This window comes from Mirounga leonina, unplaced genomic scaffold (genome assembly GCF_011800145.1).
Source record: "Mirounga leonina isolate KUSES-001 unplaced genomic scaffold, KU_Mleo_1.0 Mir_173, whole genome shotgun sequence".
Lineage (NCBI taxonomy): Eukaryota > Metazoa > Chordata > Mammalia > Carnivora > Phocidae > Mirounga > Mirounga leonina.
The window spans coordinates 53,285,756-53,308,821 of NW_023270447.1; the positions used below are offsets into that span (position 1 = coordinate 53,285,756).

Consider the following 23,066-nt stretch of genomic DNA (forward strand, 5'->3'; position numbering starts at 1 on the left):
CCTGAGCTCAGCCAAACCAAAGAGTCAGAAGCTCAACCCACTGACTGAGTCACCCAGGCTCCCCCAGGGGAGTATTTTTTTTTTTTTAAGATTTTATTTATTTATTTGACAGAGAGAGACGCAGTGAGAGAAGAACACAAGCAGGGGGAGTGGGAGAGGGAGAAGCAGGCTTCCCGCGGAGCAGGGAGCCCGATGCAGGGCTCAATCCCAGGACACTGGGATCATGACCTGAGCCGAAGGCAGATGCTTAACCGACTGAGCCACCCAGGTGCCCCGAGGAATATTTTTATCAACTGTTTTATAAATGCAAGTTTTTTAGTAGCTCTAGAAATATTTTTTTTAAATATATTTTTTTAAGATTGTATTTATTTATCAGAGAGAGAGAGACAGAGGCAGGCAGAGTGAGAAGCAGGCTCCTCCGATCCCAGGACTCTGGGATCATGACCTGAGCCGAAGGCAGACACTTAACCAACTGAGCCACCCAGGCGTCCCTAGAAATATTTTTAAGAAGGAGGGAATCCCATCTCATCCCATTTTTTAAGTGTAAATGCCTTTTTTTTTTTTAAGAGGTGAAATCATTTGCTGGTTGCCTATTTTTTGGTACAACCAGAAAATAGTGGGATATTGAATGTGGGAGGCCTTGATTGTCTTGGGTATCAGCTCAACATTCCGTAGATGGGGTAGTTTTTATATAAATACCAAACATACTAAATGGCAATTTGGGGGCAGTTGTGCATTTACTATGTCTTGAACATTCATTTTTTAATTTTTTTATTTATTTAATTAATTAATTTATTTTTAAAGATTTTATTTGTCAGAGAGAGAAAGCGAGAGTGAACAGCATAAGCAGGGGGAGCGGCAGAGGGAGAAGCAGGCTCACCACAGAGCAAGGAGCCCGATGCGGGACTCGATCCCAGGATCCTGGGATCATGACCTGACCTGAAGGCAGATGCTTAACCGACTGAGCCACCCAGTTGTTCCAAACATTTTTTTTTTTTTAAGATTTTATTTATTTATTTGACAGAGAGAGACACAGTGAGAGCAGGAACACAAGCAGGGGTGGGGTGGGAGAGGGAGAAGCAGGCTTCCCTTGGAGCAGGGATCCCGATATGGGGCTTGATGCCAGGACCCTGGGATCATGACTGAGCCAAAGGCAGATGCATAACCGACTGAGCTACCCAGGTGCCCCTGTCTTGAACATTTTAAATTACTTCTCTTCCCGTGTTGTTTTTGGTAGAATTGTTTCCTAAAGAAAACTACTCCTTGATCTTGGCTCTCCCTGTCAGAATTTTGTACTCTCTGTAACATCTTGGTTGTGGTGTCCAGTTTTTCTAGTAACTTTATTAATGTGCTGTGCAAGATAAAAAATTTGAGTATGTAGTGTATATGATATTGTGAATTAATGGGACTTAATGTAACAGTGTATCAACATTTGATGATATTGGTACTTGAAATACTGTTAAGGAAAATTTGCCTCCAAATTTTAAGCTGGAAGGTCACTGGAATAACTTTTGGAAAAGAATCACAACTACATGATTTTTTAGATTTTTGGTATGTATGTTAAGAATTGTACAAATTGAAATGGCTGACCTGATCCTTAGAATAATCAATAAAAACTTAATTATGAAAGAAAAAAATATTTCATAAATGAAATAGTCCTTTTTCTTCTGATACCAGTTTATCTTCATTTGTCTATAAAAGTTCCATCATTTTACTGTTCCCTTTTTATATTTTTGATATCACAAATTACCTCTGTTTATGCTGTGGTTTTTTTACTTAATTATAATAGCTGTAGTTATTTTTAATGTTCTTTTCCTTTAATTTTTATGTTATAATTAAGAGTTTAACATATTCTAAAAAAGAATCAGTTTTCTAATTCTATATATCACCTTAATTATAGTTTAGTGTACATAGGTCTTTTTGTTCAGCTTGAAGAGCTCCTTTCAACATTTATTTTAAGGCAAGTATAGTGGGTCTCCTGGTGGTAAACTCCCTTAGCTTTTGTTAGTCTGGGAAAGCCTTTATTTCTCTTTCATATCTGGAGGATAAGTTTGGCATATAGAGTATTCTTGGCTGACAGTTTCTATCTTTCAACATTTTGAATATGTAATTCCATTCTCTCCTGGTCTGTAGATTTTCTGATGAGAAATCTGCTCATAGCCAAATGTGGGTTTCTTTGTAAGGTTACTGTCTTTCTTTTCCCTAGCTACCTTACATTTTTTTTTTATCATTGGCGTACGGCAGTTTTATTATTATTTTTAAAGATTTTATTTATTTATTCATAAGAGACAGAGAGAGAGAGAGGCAGAGGGAGAAGCAGGCTTCCTGCTGAGCAGGGAGCCAGATGCGGAACTTGATCCCAGGACCCTGGGATCATGACTTGAACCGACAGCAGACGCTTAACCATCTGAGCCACCCAGGAGCCCGGCAGTTTTATTATTTAAAAAAAAATTTTTTTTAAAGATTTATTTTTAAGTAATCTCTACACTGAACGTGAGGCTTGAACTCACAACCCTGAGATCAAGTGTCACATGCTCTACTGACTGAGCCAGCCAGGTGCCCCTCAACAGATTTAATATATTTTGGTGAAGGTCTTTTTGCATTGAGATAATAAGGTATTCTATTGGCTTTGTGGACTTGTATATCCAGTTTCTTTTCCAGGTTTGGGAAGTTGTCAGCTATTATTTTGTTAAATAAACTCATTGCCACCTATAACCTCTCCTCTTTTTCTGGAATACCCATTATTCTTATGTTGGCTTTTCTAATGAAGTTTAATAGCTTTCATCACTTTAAAAAAATCTTAAGTTCTTCTTCTTTTCCACCAGGATCATTTCTAGATTCCTATCTTCCAGCTTGTTAATTCTCTCTTCATCTCTCTGCTCAATTTCTAGTGCATTCTCATACCTGATTAATTGATTTCTTCAGCTCTGGGTTTTTTTTTTCTCTTTGGTAAAGTACTCCTTATGTTCATTCATTATCTTTCTGAGATCATTGTATTGCCTGAGTTTTTTGTAGCTTGTTGAATTTCTTTATAATATTTTGAATTCTTTATCAGTTAGATTGCAACATTCCATGTCTTTGGGTTCAGTTGCTAGAAAATTGTCATTTCCTTTTTGTGATAAAATATTATGTTTTTTAGGGGTGCCTGGGTGGCTCAGTTGTTAAACTAACGTCTGCCTTCGGCTCAGGTCATGATCCCAGGGTCCTGGGATCGGGCCCTGCATCGGGCTCCCTGCTCAGCCAGGAGTCTTCTCCCTCTCCTACTCCCCCTGCTTGTGTTCCTTGTCTCACTGTGTCTCTCTCTGTCAAATAAATAAAAAATATTTTTAAAAATATTATGTTTTTTGATGGTGTTTGATGAAAAGTGCTTCTGCTGCAGCACTTAAGTAGCAAACACCTTTCTTATTTAGGCAAGGTTTTGTTTACTTTGATTTTAACAGTTTAACAGCCTGGTAAATTAGGAGCCTTCTTTTTGTTTTCCAGGAGGTGGCACTATAGTACACCAGAGCTGATTTATTGCTAAGGTTGGAAGCAGATGATTTAGAAAGAGAAGGAAGGAAGGGAAGGAGGGAGGGAGGAAGGAAGAAAGGAAGGCAGGAAGGAGGCAGAGTGGGGGGAGGTGTATACTTAGCATTTGAGGCTTTGGGTATGCCCACAGCCTGGTAGGAGGATCCTCCAGTTGGGGTACCCAGGAGTCTGTGGGCAGTCTCCTTGCCTGAACCCAGGATACACAACGGGAGACATTTTCTTTCAGTACTGGTTGTTTGCCTACTTCCCTTTTCTTTCCTTCCCTACAGTCATTGCTGTTATTCCTCAGAGCAATGGGTCCCTTCAGCTGCAGAATTCACAGTTGGGCAGACCTCCACCCACCACCTTGACCCTCTGTCTCTTCTGCCAGCAACATTGTGCTGTTCTGCTGCTGGACCTGGTGACACTAGCTCCCACAGCCTGTCCATGGCCCAGTCTACCCACTTTGAGTTACATGGGTGGATGTCTCAGGTTTCCTGGTTTGCTGTGCAGAGGCAGTTTTTTTCAGTTACAGAGGTCCGATTAGTTGTAAATGAAAGAGGAGAGAAAAAAGGAACAACTCACCGAGCTGTAGTACTTACATCATTTCCAAACATTTTTCATCTTGAAAGCTCAACTTAAGTGTACCTTGCTTTAAGGGCTTCCCTTATTGCTTCCTTCTTTCTAACATGTTTAACATGTTTAGTGCTATCATTCTGGATTGTACTGGCTTAATTGCATCATATTTTACTAGACAGTGAATGCCTGGTGGTAAGAAATGTGGTTTTATTAACTTTACTCTAAATGTAGTATGGTAGCTGATATATTAAAGGCTGCTGAGTAAATGCTATTGAATAACACACGAAAGAATAAGTATAAACAGGAGAAGTTTATAGTAGGCATCCTATCATCAAACTGGCATAGCAGTTTTACTAATAGGATAATCATTTTCCTGCTAGGCTACCAGACTGTGGGATTTAGTTTTCTTAGAGATGTAGCTACTTTTTTAAGTCCATAAAAGCAGTTCGGAAAACTGGTATAAAATATCAAATACATTGTATCAAAGGGAAGGAACAGAGTTTAAATATATGAGATTTTGCTTTAATATTTAAGCTGACCTGACTGCTCTGTGTATTGAGTGATATGTTTCTGTTAGGTTGAGTCTTCTGGTATGATAAAATATTTAAGTACTTATAAATTAAAGAAATAGTTAAGGGAGGGTGAATTGTGGGCTTGTTGTCTGTGTTTAACTTCTAAATTTTGGTATTTGAACAGGTAAATGTATTTTCATAGTTCAGAATTAAAAAATACAGTGAACTGTCTCTTATCTTTTCTCTTTGGCTACTCAGAAAGTGATAAGCTTCTGAGGTTTCCCCTCTGCAGAAACAACTAGTTTTATTAATATAAACATAGTATTGGGTGTGTGTGTATGTATATGTACTTTTTTTTTTATTCTGCTAAAATGATCATTTGTGTTGGTGTGTGTAATGAATAGCTGACTCAAAATGTTTTGTGATTTTTTTTTTCTTTAGATACATCAAATTACGGAATGGCTTGCAGGCACTTTTGATTTCAGACCTAAGTAATATGGAAGGTAAAACAGGAGATGCAACAGATGATGAAGAAGAAGAAGAGGAAGAAGAGGAAGAAGAGGAAGACGACGACGACGATGACGACGATGATGATGATGATGAAGATTCTGGAGCTGAAATAGAAGATGATGATGAAGAGGGTTTTGATGATGAAGAGGAGTTTGATGATGATGATGAACATGATGATGATGATCTTGATACTGAGGATAATGAATTAGAAGAATTAGAAGAGAGGGCAGAAGCTAGAAAGAAAACCGCTGAAAAACAGGTGTGAATCATGTTTATTATTATGTCTTTTTCTAATTTGGGAATTCTTTGGGATAATTCCTAAACTCATGTTTTATTTCTTAATGTCAAAAAATAAGTGTATATTCATTTTTTGATCTTCAGGAAAGTTCTATTTATTCTGTATAAAAATAACATTTTAAAAACATTTTGCTCTGATTATAAAAGTATAGAAGCTCATTATAGAAATGGATGGAAAATTTAAAAAATGTAAAAATCACTCAATCATAACTCTCAGAAGTAATCACTGGTAATATTTGAGGATTTGTGTAATTCTTAGCATGGAGAAGAGGGATAAGAGAGTATATTATCTTTGGAGAGACTCGAAAAAGAAAAGACCAAGATAGTATAGAGTCCTCACCTGGGCCTGTGGTTCTGAGAGTCCTCATGGGTAATTTCTGTTTAGTAATTTCATGTGTTTTTATCTCTTTTTACGGGAAAGCATCAAGTAATTTGGAGGAATTGAAATAAAAATGGGCAGTTGAGCTTAGTGTAATATATATATAGTTGACTGTTGAACAATGTGGGGTTCAGGGGTACCAACCACCTGTGCAGTAGAAAATCCTTGTATAACTTTTGGTTCCCCTAAAATTTTACTACTAATAGCCTACTGTTCACTGGAAGACTTACTAATAAGATAAATAGTTGATTAACACACACATTTAAAAAAAAAGATTTTATTTATTTATTTGAGACAGAGTGTGGGAGAGAGAGCATGAGCATGGGGGCAGGAGCAGAGGGAGAGGGAGAAGTGGGCTCCTGGCTCATGCGGGGCTTGATTCCAGGACCCTGGGATCATGACCTGAGCTGAAGGCAGATGCTTCACCAATTGAGCCACCCGGGTGTCCTGATTAACACATATTTTGTATGTTATATGTATTATGTACTGTATTCTTACAATAAAGTGAGCTAGAGAAAAGAAAACATTATGAAGAAAATCATGAGTAAGAGAAAATACATTTACAATATTGTATTTATCGAAAAATATCCAAGTTAAGTGGACCTGGACAGTTCAAACCTGTGTTAAGGGTCAAGTATAATAACAATAAGTAAATATATCAATAGGTCTTGATGAGGAGAATTTCCCTCTCTGGATATCTTTTAAAGAATGCCTCCTTTTTACAGTAGGGAGTACCTATATTAGAGGATAATATTTTTTGGAGACATTACAGTTGAATCGATCAGCAAATGTTTGTTAAAATCAGTTTCTTGACTATCGATAATACATTCAACATGATATAGTCAACATACAAATGAAATAAGGTTAATATTATTAAGGCTAAAATCTAGATGTCAAACATATTATACTAAGACCAAAATCTAGATGTCAAACATATTATACCATAAGGTGGTCAGCCCTCAGAGACATAAAGATATGAGAATACAGGTAGTAGATATGTTATAAATAAATCCTTTTGTTGATAGTCACTCTTCCTAGAAAAATTATTTTCTTAAAGAAGATTGTAACAGTTTTTTCACTAAGTTATTGGGGGAATTGGGTCATGTTTTTAAGAATCTATTTGCCCCTTGCTATATATATTATGAGTGATGCCTGTTTTGGGGTAACATGATAGGATTAAGTGGTATTAGTTGGAAAACTTCAGGAATAAAAATGAAAATACTGAAAAGAAAATACTTGATACTCTATGAATAAATCAGGAACTGGTAACATTAATTTAATTTAAAATAGACCTTATAATTCCAAATAGAGCAATAATAGAAAGGAAGAAATTATAAAAGTCACAGAGTAGAAAGAACATGGACAGTCAGGAAACCTGAGTTCTAATTCTGGCTCTGTCTCTGGATGGTTTTATGCCTTTTCATTTTCTCATTTCTAAAACAACAGGATTAGATTATTCACATACTTTTTTAAGGGTTGTTTTTTTTTTTTTTTTAAGTAATCTCTCTACCCAACATGGGGCTCGAAATTACTTGATCTAGAGATAAAGAGTTGCATGATTGTCCCTAGATTATATACATAATTTTTAAGGCCCATTTTAGCTCTAAAACTGATTATGTCATAACTTTATAACTGAATATTTCCCATCTGAAAGTTTCTTTGTATACCTGTCTATTAACAACTTTTCCCATGCTTTGGACTTCTTTATATCTTCTGTCAACTGATAAGTAAAACTCTAGGGTTAAATTAAAAGCTTGTTTTGACAGCCAGTTTTATTGTCAAGATGTAATAAAATACCTTAGATTTGTATAGCAGTTGTGAACCCCTTTGACAAACGAAGATGTGCATCCAGTGTTTTGGTACCCCTTTTTTTTTTGCTTAGGTGGATCAAACTCTAAATGTTTACCTTTTCTAGAGCATCAGGATCATATTGTAGTGATCATTTAAAAATGGCTAAAATGCTGCCTTTCTTTTCTGAAAACTCAATATGATATACTCCCTTATAAGATATTGATAGCTAATGTTCTGGATCATATTAGAAAGCAACGCAGGAACCTAATATAGTTTGAAGATGAAATCAAATTGTTCATTCAGATGGAGTGGTTACACTCATGAAAGGAAAGGTCCTATGATTGTACATTGGAAATGGTTTATATTCATTGGAATAAGTGTCTGTAACAGGGAAATAAAGTTAGTCAGGATAAGAGGTGCCTTAAGAGTAGTTTAGGGTTTTGCAGTGGTTTTATGATTTAATTTTTATTTGAAAAATGTGGACCTTGTTTAAGGTAAATATGAGAATTAATAAAAGAAGTGGAAAGAAATGATTTTGAGGTTTTTGGAGAACATTTACCTAATTAAGAGTTAACTACTTTTCTGAGGATCATTTTCATCCCCCTCCATTTTCCTCCTCCCAAAAGGAAGTTGTTTTTGATCTGAAAGGTTTGATAAATTAACAAGGTTGAAATTTAAGTATGATAAATACAGAATTAATGATTTGTTCAGGGTTTTCTTAAGTCAGTTCTCAAGTATGAATTTCTCAAGTATGAATTTCTTGGGTAGTTAATTCTCAAGTATGAATTTCTTTTCTAGCAATCGCAGAGCCTGTTTTTGCTGTGGTCAAAGCTGACTGATAGACTGTGGTTTAAGTCAACTTATACAAAAATGTCTTCAGCCCTGCTGGTCGAGACAAGAAATCTTTATGGGGTAGTTGGAGCTGAAAGCAGGTTAGGCACCTATTAAACATCACAGAACAGGTTAGACTGTGGTTTGAAGAAGTGGCTATTCCCCCATGTTTTAACTGAGTTTATGTTCCTACGTCTTCAAAATGGGATTTACAGTATCAAACGAGGCTGTTTGGTTCTTCTAAAAACATATTTTCATTTTCTGACAGATGGTTGGACTTTGTACCAGGTACACCCTCGCTCTTAAAAGTTCTCTTTCTAAAAGAGTAACCATTTATCAAAACGGTCTTTGACACCAAATATGTTAGCCTTTTAAAATTGGCATTTGAAAAAGTTGGGGAATTTAATAATTCAACTTCCTATTCCTCAAGGATTCAGATTGACTATTTTCTTCTCCTGTTTTGTGTCTTTTAATTTACAATGATATAATGGTATGCCCTAATCATTTTAAGTGGTATACCTGATCATTTCTATTGGTATACCTAATCATTTATAAGTAGTATACTTCTTGACCATCTGTTTTGTTAAAAGCTCTGATTTGCCCAAGGTATTGGGAGAATATCTACTGATATATGTAATCTGTATATGAAGAAATGAAGAACTAAAAAGCCTCTTTAAAGTTTAGTTCTATAGATTTTTAGTAAAGATTTTCTTTTTTTAACCATTTACTTTATTAGATGTTTTCCTGACACATTTTTACCCTGTTTTAATAAAAATAAAATTTTCTGAAAAACACTGAGAAGTCTCACATCTACTAACTGAGTTACTGAACACAGAGTCTTTAATTGCTAAGAGATCTTTAGAGATAATCTACCTAGATATATTACTTATGCAGATTTCCGAAATCTAATAAATCAGGAAATATACTTGGTTCAGAACTCTGAAATGCTGGCAGGAAATGATATTTGGGTGGGCTGGCTAGTCCCCTTTCCTTTTTTTTTTTTTCCTGTCTGTTTCTGCTTTTTCCCTTAGGTCTGCACCTGTTCAGCCTTTGGCAGGATGTCAAGAGGAGGAGCAGCAGGGTGAAACTGACACAGTTCTGGTGAGTTTCACTTTGCTGCTCCTCCTGATACTCAGGGAAAGAATTTTGTTACTTTCTGTTGGAAAACCTCCATCTCCAAGTGAATCCTTAATATGTGATGGTAGTAGTATTCCTTTAGGACTGACTCACTCTTTGTATGTGTTCTACTCACTCCAGTCTGCAGCGGCTCTTTGTGTTGGAGTTGGGAGTTTTGCTGATCCGGAGGACCTGCCCGGGCTGGCACACTTTTTGGAGCACAGTAAGATCTTTGTAAAATATCATTCCTGAGTGTGTTTTTCCTCCAGATTTCATGAATTGAGAAGCTGGTTTGATAGAAGTGTGGTATGTTTAACAAGGGAAAAGGCTAAGAAAAAGTATTTATGAATATCCTAGGTGAGGACTTAATTTCCTTAACCGTACTAGTTTTGTGGATTAGGATGAAACCACTTAGAAGAATATTCTAAAATGTCGATTTTATTATTGTTCAGGTATTTAAGGCCAGCAGATCAGGAGACAATTGCCTGTCTCTAGGAATCTAGTCTTTAACTTTGGGAAGGGCTGTCTCTTCCAGGTTTAACAAGTCCCCAAGATGTCAAAGCATTTGAAATACAGAAAATAAAAAAACATGATTAATATCAAAACAAAACAAAATCTTCAGTTTAACTATGAATGTACCTAAATAAAACCTGTGTGGATGTTATACAGATATAAATACTTAAATCTATATTTGTTTTCCTGAATTATTTGTATTCTGATTTTCTTTTTCTTTTTTTTTTTTAGATTTTTAAAATTTATTTATTTGACAGAGAGAGACACAGAGAGAGAGGGGAACACAAGCAGGGGGAGTGGGAGAGGGAGAAGCAGGCTTCCCGCGGAGCAGGGAGCCCGATGCGGGGCTCGATCCCAGGACCCTGGGATCATGACCTGAGCCGAAGGCAGTCGCTTAACCGACTGAGCCACCCAGGCGCCCTGTATTCTGATTTTCTAAGCTAGTTGCGGGTAAATGTCTCTCCTTAGGAGTTATTATAATAACAATCTGCATACATGCTTATGTTTGCATTTTAACCTTTTTACAAATAAAATATTTCTTTAAAAATAAAATGCTTATTTTTTTTAGTATAAAACTAATGTATGAGCATTATAGAAAATTACAAAAACATACAATGAAGAAAGTATTATCCAGACACAACCACTGTTAACATGTTGGTATATTTTCTTCCAGTTTTTTTGCATTTGAGAAATGTTACCCTTGATAATAAAAACATTGTCTATATCGTGTTCTGTGACTTTGTGTTCTTTCCACTTAGTGGTGTTCATGGGTAGTTTGAAATATCCAGATGAAAATGGATTTGATGCCTTCCTGAAGAAACATGGGGGTAGTGATAATGCTTCAACTGATTGTGAACGTACAGTCTTTCAATTTGATGTCCAGAGAAAATACTTCAAGGAAGCCCTGGATAGGTAACCAACTCAAAATGTATTTTTATTTTAATTATCTAATGACATTTTACAAATGGAAATATTGGACGTTGTTCTCTGGTATTTCTTTTTAAGCAGTACTCTAATTCTGTAGAATTGTCATAATACTTTATTTGGAGAAAGGAGCAAACTATTAAATGCCCTTGGCTCCTGTTCTGTAATACTTAGTCTTTGTATTGAAGATTAAACTGAAACCCTTAAATACCTTTGAGTTTCATAAATGTAATCTCTGTTGGCTCATTATTGCAATTATTTTTCTAATTTAGTAGAAAATACAGAAAAATAGAAGCAGAAAAGGGATATGATTGCTTCTCATTTTATAATCTAAAGATTACTATGGTTAATGTTTGGTATATAGCCATCTATATTTTTAAATGATAGGGGATCATATTCATATTTTTTTATATTTTAACTTCTAAGTTTTAATTCCAGTATAGTTAACATACAGTGTTAAGTTCATTTTAGGTGTACAATATAATGATTCACCAATTCTATATTTTACTCAGTACTCATCAAGATAAGTGTACTCTTAATCCCCTTAACCTATTTCACCCATCCTCCCACCCACCTTCCTTCTGGTAACCATCTATTTGTTCTCTGTAGTTAAGAGTCTGTTATTTGATTTGTCCCTTTACTTCCCTTTGTTCATTTGTTTCTTAAGTTCCACATATGGGTGAATCCTTTTATATTTTTAAACAAGGTATATCATTTTTACACATAATTATATAATTTATAAAACATAATATTAAGGAATTGTGTATTTTTATTGTATAAGAAGTACCATAATGTGTTCAATAAGTTACATATGATTGGGTAGTTGAATTGTGTTCAGTTTTCTAGTATTTTTAATGCTGTGATGAATATCTTAATCTTTGTGCACATTTTTAATTATTTCTGTTAATTCTAGGAAGTAAAATTGCTGAGTATATTTGCTTGTGGGTTTTTTTTTTTTTTTTTTGCATGTGTATTTTTAAGGCTTTTTTTTTTTCCTGAGCTTTTGGTACTCATTGCAAAACTGTTTTCCAGAAAGTTTATGTCTGTGCATTAGTAGAGTTTTGATATCACAAGGTTGCAGACCAAAGTCTACACTAGAAAAAAGGAGTCACTTCATGCCGAATTCTAGATAAATATAAGATTGAAATATAAGAAATCTTGAATTTGACCAGTGTAATGTAAGCCATTGAGGGCAGAGATTTTTGTCTATTTTTTGTTGGTATCTCTCCAGCATCAAGAATTTGATAGATACACAGATATTTGTTGAATGAATTAATACTGTTTTTTTATGGAAAAAATAACCATAAAATAACTATAAATGACGAGAAGATCCTCAAAACATGACAGAAGTTCAGTTTTCTTAAAGAAATTGTCTCTTCCCTTAAGAGAGTAATTTGACTCTGAAAAATCTTTTGGATAAAATTCCCTTAAGTTGAAAGCATGTACCATTATTGAACCCCCAAATTATCAACTCTTTTGCTAAAACAATGTCAAAATCCCATTAAAACTGACACTATTACTTTGATAACATTATCAAGATACAACATTTTGGGTTTTCTTCATTAATCTCTAATATGGCTGTCTACCTTGTTCATTGAATTATTTTATGGCTTTTTTTTTTTTTAAAGATTTTATTTGTCAGAGATAGAGAGCCCAAGCGGGGGAGCAGCAGGCAGAGCAGGCAGAGGGGGAAGCAGGCTCCCCTCTGAGCAAGGAGCCCGATGCGGGACTCCATCCCAAGATCCTGGGATCATGACCTGAGCCAAAGGCAGACACTTAACTGACTGAGCCACGCAGGCATCCCTTTATGGCTGTTTTTATTGTATACTGAAGGACATGCTCATAGCACATATATTTGATACTCAGTGTTTCTGTAATTAAACATTTAATTCCAAAATAACAAAGGACAGGGACAAAATAAATCAGTGAAGGCAGAGGAAATGATACTAAAGGTTATCTTTTCTATGAACTTATAAAATCAGGAATACTCTGAGGATGATTGTGTGCTTACTTATTTCAAAGTTCTTAGCTCCCAAGGTTCACAAAATCCAAACAGGTTTTTGTATGTGTGAAGAAATCTTAAGCCTTAATAGTCAAGTTGAATTCTCATGACTTTATATTTGGTTACAAAAACATAAAAAAATAACCCCCCAAACAAACCAACAACCTCTCACCCCCCCAAATCAAGGAAACCCACATTTGGTTATATCTAAATATAAATAAGGAAAAAGCCCATTTTATTGGAAAAAAGATTAGGCAAAGGGTATGTTGAATAAATTCCGACCACCTCAGATTTGATGAAACGTGGTGTAAAGTTTAAAGAACTTGATTCAGGGTGCCTGGGTGGCTCAGTTGGTTAAGCGACTGCCTTCAGCTCAAGTCATGATCCTGGAGTCCCGGGATCGAGTCCCGCATCGGGCTCCCTGCTCGGCGGGGAGTCTGCTTCTCCCTCTGGCCTTCCTCCCTCTCATGCTCTCTGTCTGTCATTCTCTCTCAAATAAATAAATAAATAAATAAATAAAATCTTAAAGAACTTGATTCATTTCTTTGTACTATACATTTTTGATTTAAGGACTGCTTTAGGAAATTGAAAGATACTTACATATTTGTTTCTACTTACAAAAAAAGAACCTACCAGATAAGAATGCTGCTATATTAATAGAAATTAATAAGAATATCAAATCATGAATTTATAACAAATGATAGTGGTAGAATGTTAAGTACTGTATCTACTATAATAAGTATGATAATATATTTCTACAATTACTAAGGAATCAAATGTCTTTGGTTCATTTACAGAGGACTCATATAGCATGTATTGAGTGCCAATAGTTCTTTTTTTTTTTTTAAAGATTTTATTTATTTACTATAGAAATAGTTTTTCAGAATATTCTCTTACAATCCTTTGTATTTCTGTGGTGTCTGTTATTTTTCCTCTTTCATTTCTGATTTGTTTACTTGAATCCTTTGTTTGTTTGATGAGCCTGGCTGAATGTTTATCAATTTTGTTGATTTTTTTTTTTCTTTTTCAAAGAACCAGCTCCTGGTTTCATTGATCTGTTCTTTTTGTTTCTATTTTGTTTATTTCTGTTCTAGTCTTTTATTATTTCCTTCCTTCTGCTGGTTTTGGGTTTTGCTTGTTCTTTTTCTAGCTCCTTTATTTATTTATTTATTTATTTGACATAGAGCAACAGTGAGAGAGGGAACACAAGCAGGGGGAGTGGGAGAGGGAGAAGCAGGCTTCCTGCATAGCAGGGAGCCCGATGCGGGCTCGATCCCAGGACCCTGGGATCATGACCTGAGCCAAAGGCAGCTGCTTAACCGACTGAGCCACCCTGGCATCCCTTTCTAGCTCCTTTAGAGGTAAAGTTCGTTTGCTTATTTGATATTTTTCTTGCTTCTTGAGTTAGGCCTGTATTGCTATAAATTTCCTTCTTAGAAAAGTTTGCTGCTTCCCAAAGATTTTAACTGCTGTGCTTTCATTTTCATTTGTCTCCATGTATTTTTTTATTTTCTCTGATTTCTTAGTTGACCCATTCATTGTTTAGTAGCATGTTATTTAACCTCCACATAATTGTGCTCTTTCCAGATATTTTCTTGTGGTTGATTTGTAGTTCATAGCATTGTGGTTAGAAAAGATGCATGGTATAACTTCAGTCTTTTTAAATTTGTTTAGACTTGTTTTATGGCCTAATATGTAATCTATTCTGGAGAATGTTCCTGTGCACTTGAGAAGAATGTGTGTTCTGTTATTTTAGGATGGAATGTTCTGAGTATATGTGTTAGATCCATCTGGTACAATGTGTCATTCAAAGCCATTATTTCCTTGTTGATTTTCTGTTTGGATAATCTGTCCATTCATATGAGTGGGGCATCAAAGTCCCCTACTATTACTCTATTACTATTGATTACTTCCTTTATGTTTATGTTATGCTCTTACGTTTGGTGCATAAATATTTACAGTTATTATATCTTCTCGTTGGGATTGTTCCCTTTACGATTATACAGCGTCCTTCTTGTTCTCTTGTTACAATCTTTGCTTTATTTTTTTTATTTTTAAAGATTTTATTTATTTTGATGGAGAGAGACACAGCAAGAGAGGGAACACAAGCAGGGGGAGTGGGAGAGGGAGAAGCAGGCTTCCCACTGAGTAGGGAGCCTGATGCGGGGCCTGATCCCAGGACTCTGGGATCATGACCTGAGCCAAAGGCAGACATTTAACCATCTGAGCCATCCAGGCGCCTCCTACAATCTTTGTTTTAAAGTCAATTTTGTCTGATATAAGTATTGATACCCCAGCTTTCTTTTCACATCCATTTGTGTGATAAATACTTCTCTATCCCTTCACTTTCAATCTGCATGTGTCTTTAGGTCTGAAGTGAGTCTTTTTTAGGTAGCATATAGATGGATCTTGCTTTTTTATCCATTCCATTACCCTATGTCTTTTGCTTTGAGTGTTTAGTTCATTTACATTCAATGTGATTAGTGATATATATGTACTTATTGCCACTTTATTACTTGTTTTATGGTTGTTTTGTAATTATTCTCTGTTCCTTTCTTCTCTTGCTCTCTCTGTCATGATTATTTGGCTTTCTTTAGTGATATACTTGGATTTCTTTGTCTTTATTTTTTTCATATCTGTTACTAGTTTTTGATTTGTGGTTACCATTTGGTTTGTGTATAACATCTTCTGCATATAGCAGTCTATATTAAGTTGATGGTCACCTAAGTTTTAGCCCATTCTTTACTCCTCTCCCCACTATGTTTTAGGCATATGGTGTCATACTTTACATCCTTTTCTTTTGGGAGTGTTTTAACTGATGTTTACAGATACATTTATTTTTCCCACTTTTGTGCTTCCTACTTTTTAAACTCTTATTTATAGTCTTTGCTTTCCACTCATAGAGTTCCCTTTAATATTGCTTATAGGGCTGTTTTGGTGGTCATGATTTCCTTTAACTTTGGTCTGTCTGGGAAACTCTTTAGCTCTCCTTATATTCTGAATGGTAGCCTTGCTGGATAGAGTATTCTCGACTGCAGATTTTTCCCTTTCAGCACTTTGAATAGATCATGCCACTTCTTTCTGGCCTGTAAAGTTTCTGATGAAAAATCAGCTAACAGCCTTATGAGGTTTCCCTTATATGTAACAGTTTTCTCTTGCTGCTTTTAAAATTCTCTTTTTATCACTACGTTTTGCCACTTTAACTACTATGTGTCTTGGTGTGGATCTTCTTGGGAGATCTATGTGCTTTCTGGATGTGGATTTCTGTTTCCCTCACCCAGATTCAGGGAGTTTAAAGCTATTCAAATAAATTTTCTGTCACCTTTCCTCTCTCTTCTCCTGAGATCCCTATAAAATGAATGTTATTACATTTGATGGTGTCACTAAGTTTTCTAAGTCTATTTTCATTTAGTGTTTTTTTCCCCTCTCCTCATCTTGATTGCTTTCCATTACTCTGTCTTCCAGGTCACTGATCCATTCACCTGCTTCTCATCTATAATTTATTCCATCTAGTGTATTTTTAATTTCACTTTCTGAGTTCTTCATCTCTGATTGGTTCTTTATGTTTTCTGTCTCTTTGTAAAGGGTCTCAGTGAGGTCCTCCACTCTTTTCCCAAGTCCAGTGAGTATCTTTATTATTATTACTTTAAATTCTCTATCAGGCATGTTACTTATCTCTGTTTCATTTTGGTCTCTTGCTGTGGTTTTGTCTTGTTCTTTCATTTGGGACATACTCCTCTGTCTCCTCATTTCGTTTAACTTTATGAGTCTGTTTCTGTGTGTTAGGAAATTCAGCTACATCTCTTGCTCTTGAAAGTAACAGCCTTTCGAAGAACAGGTCGTGTTGCCCTGCAGTGCAGTGTCCTTTGTTCACCAGAACCTGGTGCTTCAGGGGTGTCTCCTATGTGTGTTGTGGGCATCCTGCTGTTGTGGCTGAGCCGCTTTTTTCTTTAGTCCACTTCTCTGCAATGGTTCTCTTTGTTTGTTTGGCTCCTGTGCTGTTAGTGGGCCAGTCTGCGGCCACCTTGGGCTTTAGTTGAGTCAGACTGGGTGTTTTCCAGAGATGCTGTAGCACCAAACTCTAGGGTGCTTTTCCTGTCCCCTGAGAAGCTTTTATTGGTGGGCAAGGCCTGCAATCAGACCAGCTGTTCACTCCCAGACCACTGTTGGGGCTGCTGTGTGACTAGTATATATGGTTATCTTTCCCTTTCCTTGGGGCAGGAGTCACTTTGGAGTGGTGCTGGCACACTGGGGCTGCTTGCACTCTTGTGAGGCTTGTGGCATTGCATTGGACGGGCTCTCACCAAGGGTATATTGGAGGGGGCGGATCTGTAGAAGCATGCGAGATGCAGGGTGTTAGTGAGGTTTGCCCTGATCTGCTGTGGGAAGAGACGTGGAGCCCAGGCATGGCTGGAGGGGCATGTCTACAGGAGAATGCAGGTGTGGGTTGGCGATGTTAGCAAGTTAGGTAGCAAGTGTCAGCCTTGTGTTATATGCTTAGGCTGGTGGTAGGGGGAGGCAGATGGCCCCAGCCAGCTTCTTTGTTCCTGGAGAAGTCTCCCAACTGGTCCCTGTTCCTACAGCACAGGATCTGAGATTAGTAAATCTCCCTCCTGTGTACTCCAGGTGATTTTCAAACTGCTGCCTCTATGCTGTCTCTGTGGGACTGTTCTGCTATCTCTTTAAGGGTGGTGGTTTGGTTTCCTCTTGCTCTCCGGCTCTCCCAGAACCAAGCCCACTGATTCTTAAAGTACCTGGTTTTAAGTCCTGCTGGTTATGAGAACTTGTGAAATTCAGCCCCTCTGCTTTTCAAAGCCAAATATTATGGGAATTCGTCTTTCCTGTGTGGGCTTCCCAATGTGACCGTCTATTTCTCTCCCTCTGTGCACTCGGGTGTCCCTCCCTCCCATGGACAGTCCTCAGTGTCTGTTTAGCCCCCAACCATGACTCTGCCCTTCCTGCCCTCTTCCATATGGTTTCTTCTCTGCATTTAGCTATGGAGAGTTTGTTTTGCCAGTCTTCAGATCATTTTATGGGTTATTTACACTGATGTGTTATCTTGTTGTATCCATTGGACATGGTGAACTTAGGGTCCTCCTACTCCGCCATCTTTCCTGGAAGTCTCAAGAATTCTGTATCCAGCAATAATGTCCTTCTAACTAAAAAAATTAACACATTCCCAGATAAATTAAGAACTAAGTTTGTCGCTAGCAGATCTATATATGACATATAAATGGAGTCTTGGCTGAAATGAAAGGACAGTCAAATCCACATGAAGAAATGAAGTGCACTGGTAAGGTTCCTACATAGATATATATAAAAGAGTACAAATATACTTAATTTTATAAGTTTTTTTTCTCCTGTCTGATTTAAAAGACATTAACTTTATAAAGCAAAACTTATAAATATCTATTGATAGTCATATAATTGTAAAGCCATAACTTGTATGACAGCTCAAAGGGGTAAAAGAACAGGTATATAGGGGCAAATGGTATACAATTGAAATTAAGTCAGTATTAATTTAAAATGGCTTGTTATAGGTTAAGATGTTAAGAAAATAACTCAGATATAGTAAAAGAAGTGACAAGGGGTTTAAAATAGCACACCAGAAAATATCTATTTTGGGGGCATCTGGGTGGCTCAGTTAGTTAAGCATCTGACACTTGATTTCGGCTCAGGTCATGATCTTGGGTTTGTGAGACCAAGCCTCATGTCAGGCTCTGTGCTAGGTGTGGAGATTGTTTAAGAGTCTCTCTCTGTCCCTCCCCTCCTCCACCAAAGAAGAAAAGAAAATACCTATTTTAACAAAAAGAAGTCAGCAATGGAGGAATAGAGGGAGAACAAGGTGTAAGATGTATATAAAACACAGCAAGAAGTAGACACAAATCCTGCCTTATCAGTAATTAAATGTAAATGAATAAGCATTCTAATTAAAAGACAGATATTGGGGGCTGGCGCCTGGGTGACTCAATTGTTAAGCATCTGCCTTCGGCTCAGGTCATGGTCCCAGGGTCCTGGGATCGAGTTCCACATTGGGCTCTCTGCTGGTCGGAAGCCTGCTTCTCCCTCTCCCGCTCTCCCTGTTTGTGTTCCCTCTCTCGCTGTGTCTCTCTCTGTCCAATAAATAAAATCTTTAAAAAAACCCAAAAAGACAGATATTGGTAGAATGGATAAAAAAGTATGATTCAACTAGACATGCTGTCTGTAAGAGACACCCTTTAGATTATAATACACCAATAGATTGACAATGAAAACATGGATAAAGATATACTAGGCAAATAGTAACTCAAAGGAGCTGGAGTAGCTGTATAATATTAGACAAAATAGACTGTAAGATGAAAATTGTTGACAAAGGAATTTTATAATGATAAAAAGGTCAAGCCATCAAGAAAATACAACAGTTAGAGACATACATTGATCTTTCAAAAGCCCCCAAACACATGAAACCAAAATTGACAGAATTGAAGGGAGAAATACCCAATTCAATAATAGTTGGAAGTGTAGGGGAGCCTGGGTGGCTCAGTCGTTAAGCGTCTGCCTTCGGCTCAGGTCATGGTCCAAGGGTCCTGGGATCGAGCCCCGCATCGGGCTCCCTGCTCCGCGGGAAGCCTGCTTCTCCCTCTCCCACTCCCCCTGCTTGTGTTCCCTCTCTCTCTCTTTCTTTCTCTGTCAAATAAATGAATAAAATATTTATTAAAAAAATAGTTGGAAATGTAAACATTCCACTTTTTAAATAAGATTTATTTATTTATTTATTTATTTGAGAGAGAGCCCAAGCAGAGGGGAGGAGCAGAGGGAGAGGGAGAAGCAGACCCTCTACCAGGCAGGGAGGCTAACATGGGGCTCGATCTCAGGACCCCAAGAAGGCACATGCTCAAGTGACTGAGCCACCCAGGCACCCCTCCACTTTTGTTTTTTTAGAAGATGTATTTATTTTAGAGAGAGAGGGAGAGTGGGGTTGGAAGGGGCAGAGGAAGAGAGAATCTTAAGCATACTCTGTGCCAAGCGCAGAGCCTGACATGGGGCTCAATCTTATAACCACAAAATCATGATCTGAGCTGAAACCAAGAGTTGGATGCCCAACTGACTGTGCTACCCACGCATTCCAAATTCCACTTTTAATAAAGGATACAACAACTAGATAGATCAACAAGAAATGGAAGATGTGAACATCAGTATAAACCAATAGACATTTATAGGACACTCTACCCAAAGTCAGCAGAATACACATTCTTCTTAAGTACAGCATATCATTCTCCAGCATTTTGACATATATTACATCATAAAAATAATTCCAGTAAATTTGAAAGGATTGAAATTATAGAGACTGTGTTCTGTAACTATAATGGAATGGGATTAGAAAGCATTAACAGAAGGAAACTTGGGAAATTCCACACATGTGTGGAAATTAAACCATAGACTCTCAAATCAGTGGGTCAAAGAAGAAATCACAAAAGAAGTTAAAAAAATACTTAGAGAATAATGAAAATGAAAACAACATACAAAAATGTATGGGATGCAGCAAAAACTGCTCAGAGGGAATTTATAGCTATAAATACCTCCATTACCAAAGAAAGATCTGGAAAAAAATAAAGACCTGAAGTCAGTTAACCTAAACTTACATCTTAATTAACTAGGCAAGGAAGAGCAATTTAAACCCACGTAAATGGAAGGATAATAAAAGTGAGAGTGGAAATTGATGAAATAGGGAATAGAAAATAGAGAAAATAAAACAAAGTTGAAAAGAACAAAATTGACAGACTTCCAGCTGGACTGAAAAATGAAGACCCAGATTATTAAACGCAGGAGTGAAATAGTAAACATTTCTTTTTGTTTTTAAGATTTTTCATTTATTTAGAGAGAGAAGTGAGCATGAGTGGGGGTGGGGTCAGAGGGAGAGGCAGACTTCCCGTTGAGCAGGGAGCCTGATGTGGGACTGTATCCCAGGACCCTGGGGTCATGACCTGAGCCAAATGCAGACGCTTAACTGACTGAGCCACCCAGGCGTCCAGGAGTAAACGTTTCTATGGTCTTACCGAAATAAAAAGGACTACAGTACAATACTGTGAACAATTTTATGCCAACAAATACGTACTCCAGATGAAATGGACACATTTCTAAAAAGAAACAACCATTGAAACTGACTCAAGAAGACAGGAAATCTGGGAGTGCCTGGGTGGCTCAGTCGTTGAGTGTCTGCCTTCGGCTCAGGTCATGATCCCAGGGTCCTGGGATTGAGCCCTGTATCAGGCTCCCCGCTCAGCGGGAAGCCTGTTTCTCCCTCCCCCACTCCCCCTGCTTGTGTTCCCTCTCTCTCTGTGTCTCTCTCTGTCAAATAAATAAATAAAAGCTTAAAAAAAAAAAAAAGACAGGAAATCTGGATAGACCTGTATTAAGAGATTGGATCAGTAATCAAAACCTTCCCAAGTGAAAAGTGTAGACCCACATGGCTTCACTGGTGAAACCTACCAAACATTTAAAGAAGAATTAACACTAATGCTTCATAAATTCTTTAAAAAAATAGAATGAGACACACTTTGTAACTCATTCTATGAAGTCAGTATTACTCTGATACCAAAACTAGACAATGACATCACAAGAAGACTACAAACTAATATCTCATGGATATAGATGCCAAAATCCTCAACAAAGTACTGTGAAGTTGTATCCAGCAAAATGTATAAAGGATTATACTCCATGATCAGTTGCAACTTACCTCAGGAATGCAAGGTTACAAAATCAGTGTACATACAAAATAACATCATTGCAGTATACCATATTAATAGAAAAAAGCACAAAATACATCTGGCTACATAATATCAATGTAAATAGAAAAAGCATTTGACAAAATCAAGTACTCTTTCATGAGAAAAGCCTTAATAAACTAGGAATAAAAGGGAACTTAATCTAATAAAGAGTATCTATGAGTAACTCACATCGAACATACTTAATGTTGATAGATTAAAAGCTTTTCTCTGGGGGCGCCTGGGTGGCTCAGTCGTTAAGCGTTTGCCTTCCACTCAGGTCGTGTTCCTGGGGTCCTGGGATCGAGCCCCGCGCCGGGCTCTCCGCTGAGCGGAGAGCCTGCCCTCCCTCTCTGTCTGCTGCTCCCCTTCCTTGTACTCTCTCTTTCTGTCGAATAAATAAATATTTAAAAATAAAAATAAATAAATAAAAGCTTTTCACTGAAGATCAGGATCAAGATGTCAGCTACCACTTCTATTCAGCATTTAGGGGAGGTGTTAGCTAGCTCAATTAGATAAGAAAATGAAATAAAAGCATGCAGATTGGAAAAGAATACTGTCTCTATTTGCAGATGACATAACCTTGTATAGTTGATTCTCATTGTTTGTGGAGAATTCACCTACTTACTAAAACTTATTTGTAACTCCCAAATGAATACTAGGTGCTTTCATAGTCTTTCATGGACATGTGAAAAATTTTAAAAATTGTGAAAAATTTGAGTTGCCCAGCGTACTCTCAGCTGAGGTTGAACAAGGCAACATTCTGCCTTTTTGTTTCAGCTTTCATATAGAGATGACCAGGGGTTGGAGACACTAGGGAACAGTATAATATAGTAAAAGAAACTATGGCTTCAGAGCCTGTTTGTTGGATTTAAATCCCAACTCTGGCTCCCATTAGTGAGGTGGCCTCAAGCAAGTTACGTAATACATCTGAACCTCATTCTATCTTTTCTGAATTAAAAAAAGAATCTACTAGGATGAGATAGGATTTAAGATAATTGTGTGTGTGTGTACACACATATTTTTCTCTAGGATAGGGGTTCAGTATTTGCTAGTTCAGCAGTCATGGCAGCCTAGAGAGCATAGCTACCACAAATAATGAGAACTTGTTTATACATAATCCTATAAATTCCACAGGAGAACTGTTAGAGCTAATATTGAGTTTAGCAAGGTTGCTGGATAGAAGATCAGTGTACAAAAATCAATTGTATTTTAATACACAAGAAGTGAAAAATCCAAAAATTAAATTAAGAAAAAATTCCTTTGACAATAACATGCAAAAAAATAAAATACTTAGGAATAATTTTAACAAAGGAAGTATAAGAGTTGCATGTGCAAAGCCGTGAAAAATTGCTGAAATT

At 36.9% G+C, this 23,066-nt stretch overlaps 1 protein-coding gene across 4 annotated transcripts in view; it reads left to right on the forward strand.

Annotated features, from left to right (window-relative positions):
* Positions 1 to 23,066, forward strand: part of NRDC (nardilysin convertase) — a 101,166-nt gene that overhangs the window by 30,039 nt on the left and 48,061 nt on the right. For 3 of the 4 annotated variants that reach the window (XR_004681674.1, XM_035018568.1, XM_035018569.1), the window contains exons 2-4: positions 5,040 to 5,367; positions 9,664 to 9,745; positions 10,794 to 10,947. Coding sequence is in view for 3 of the 4 variants with exons in the window: in XM_035018568.1 (XP_034874459.1) it covers positions 5,040 to 5,367; positions 9,664 to 9,745; positions 10,794 to 10,947 (564 nt within the window). In the remaining variant the exon portion in view is untranslated. Of the gene's footprint in view, positions 1 to 5,039; positions 5,368 to 8,373; positions 8,508 to 9,437; positions 9,508 to 9,663; positions 9,746 to 10,793; positions 10,948 to 23,066 lie in introns of all 4 variants that reach the window. The other variant, XM_035018570.1, reaches the window with a different exon arrangement.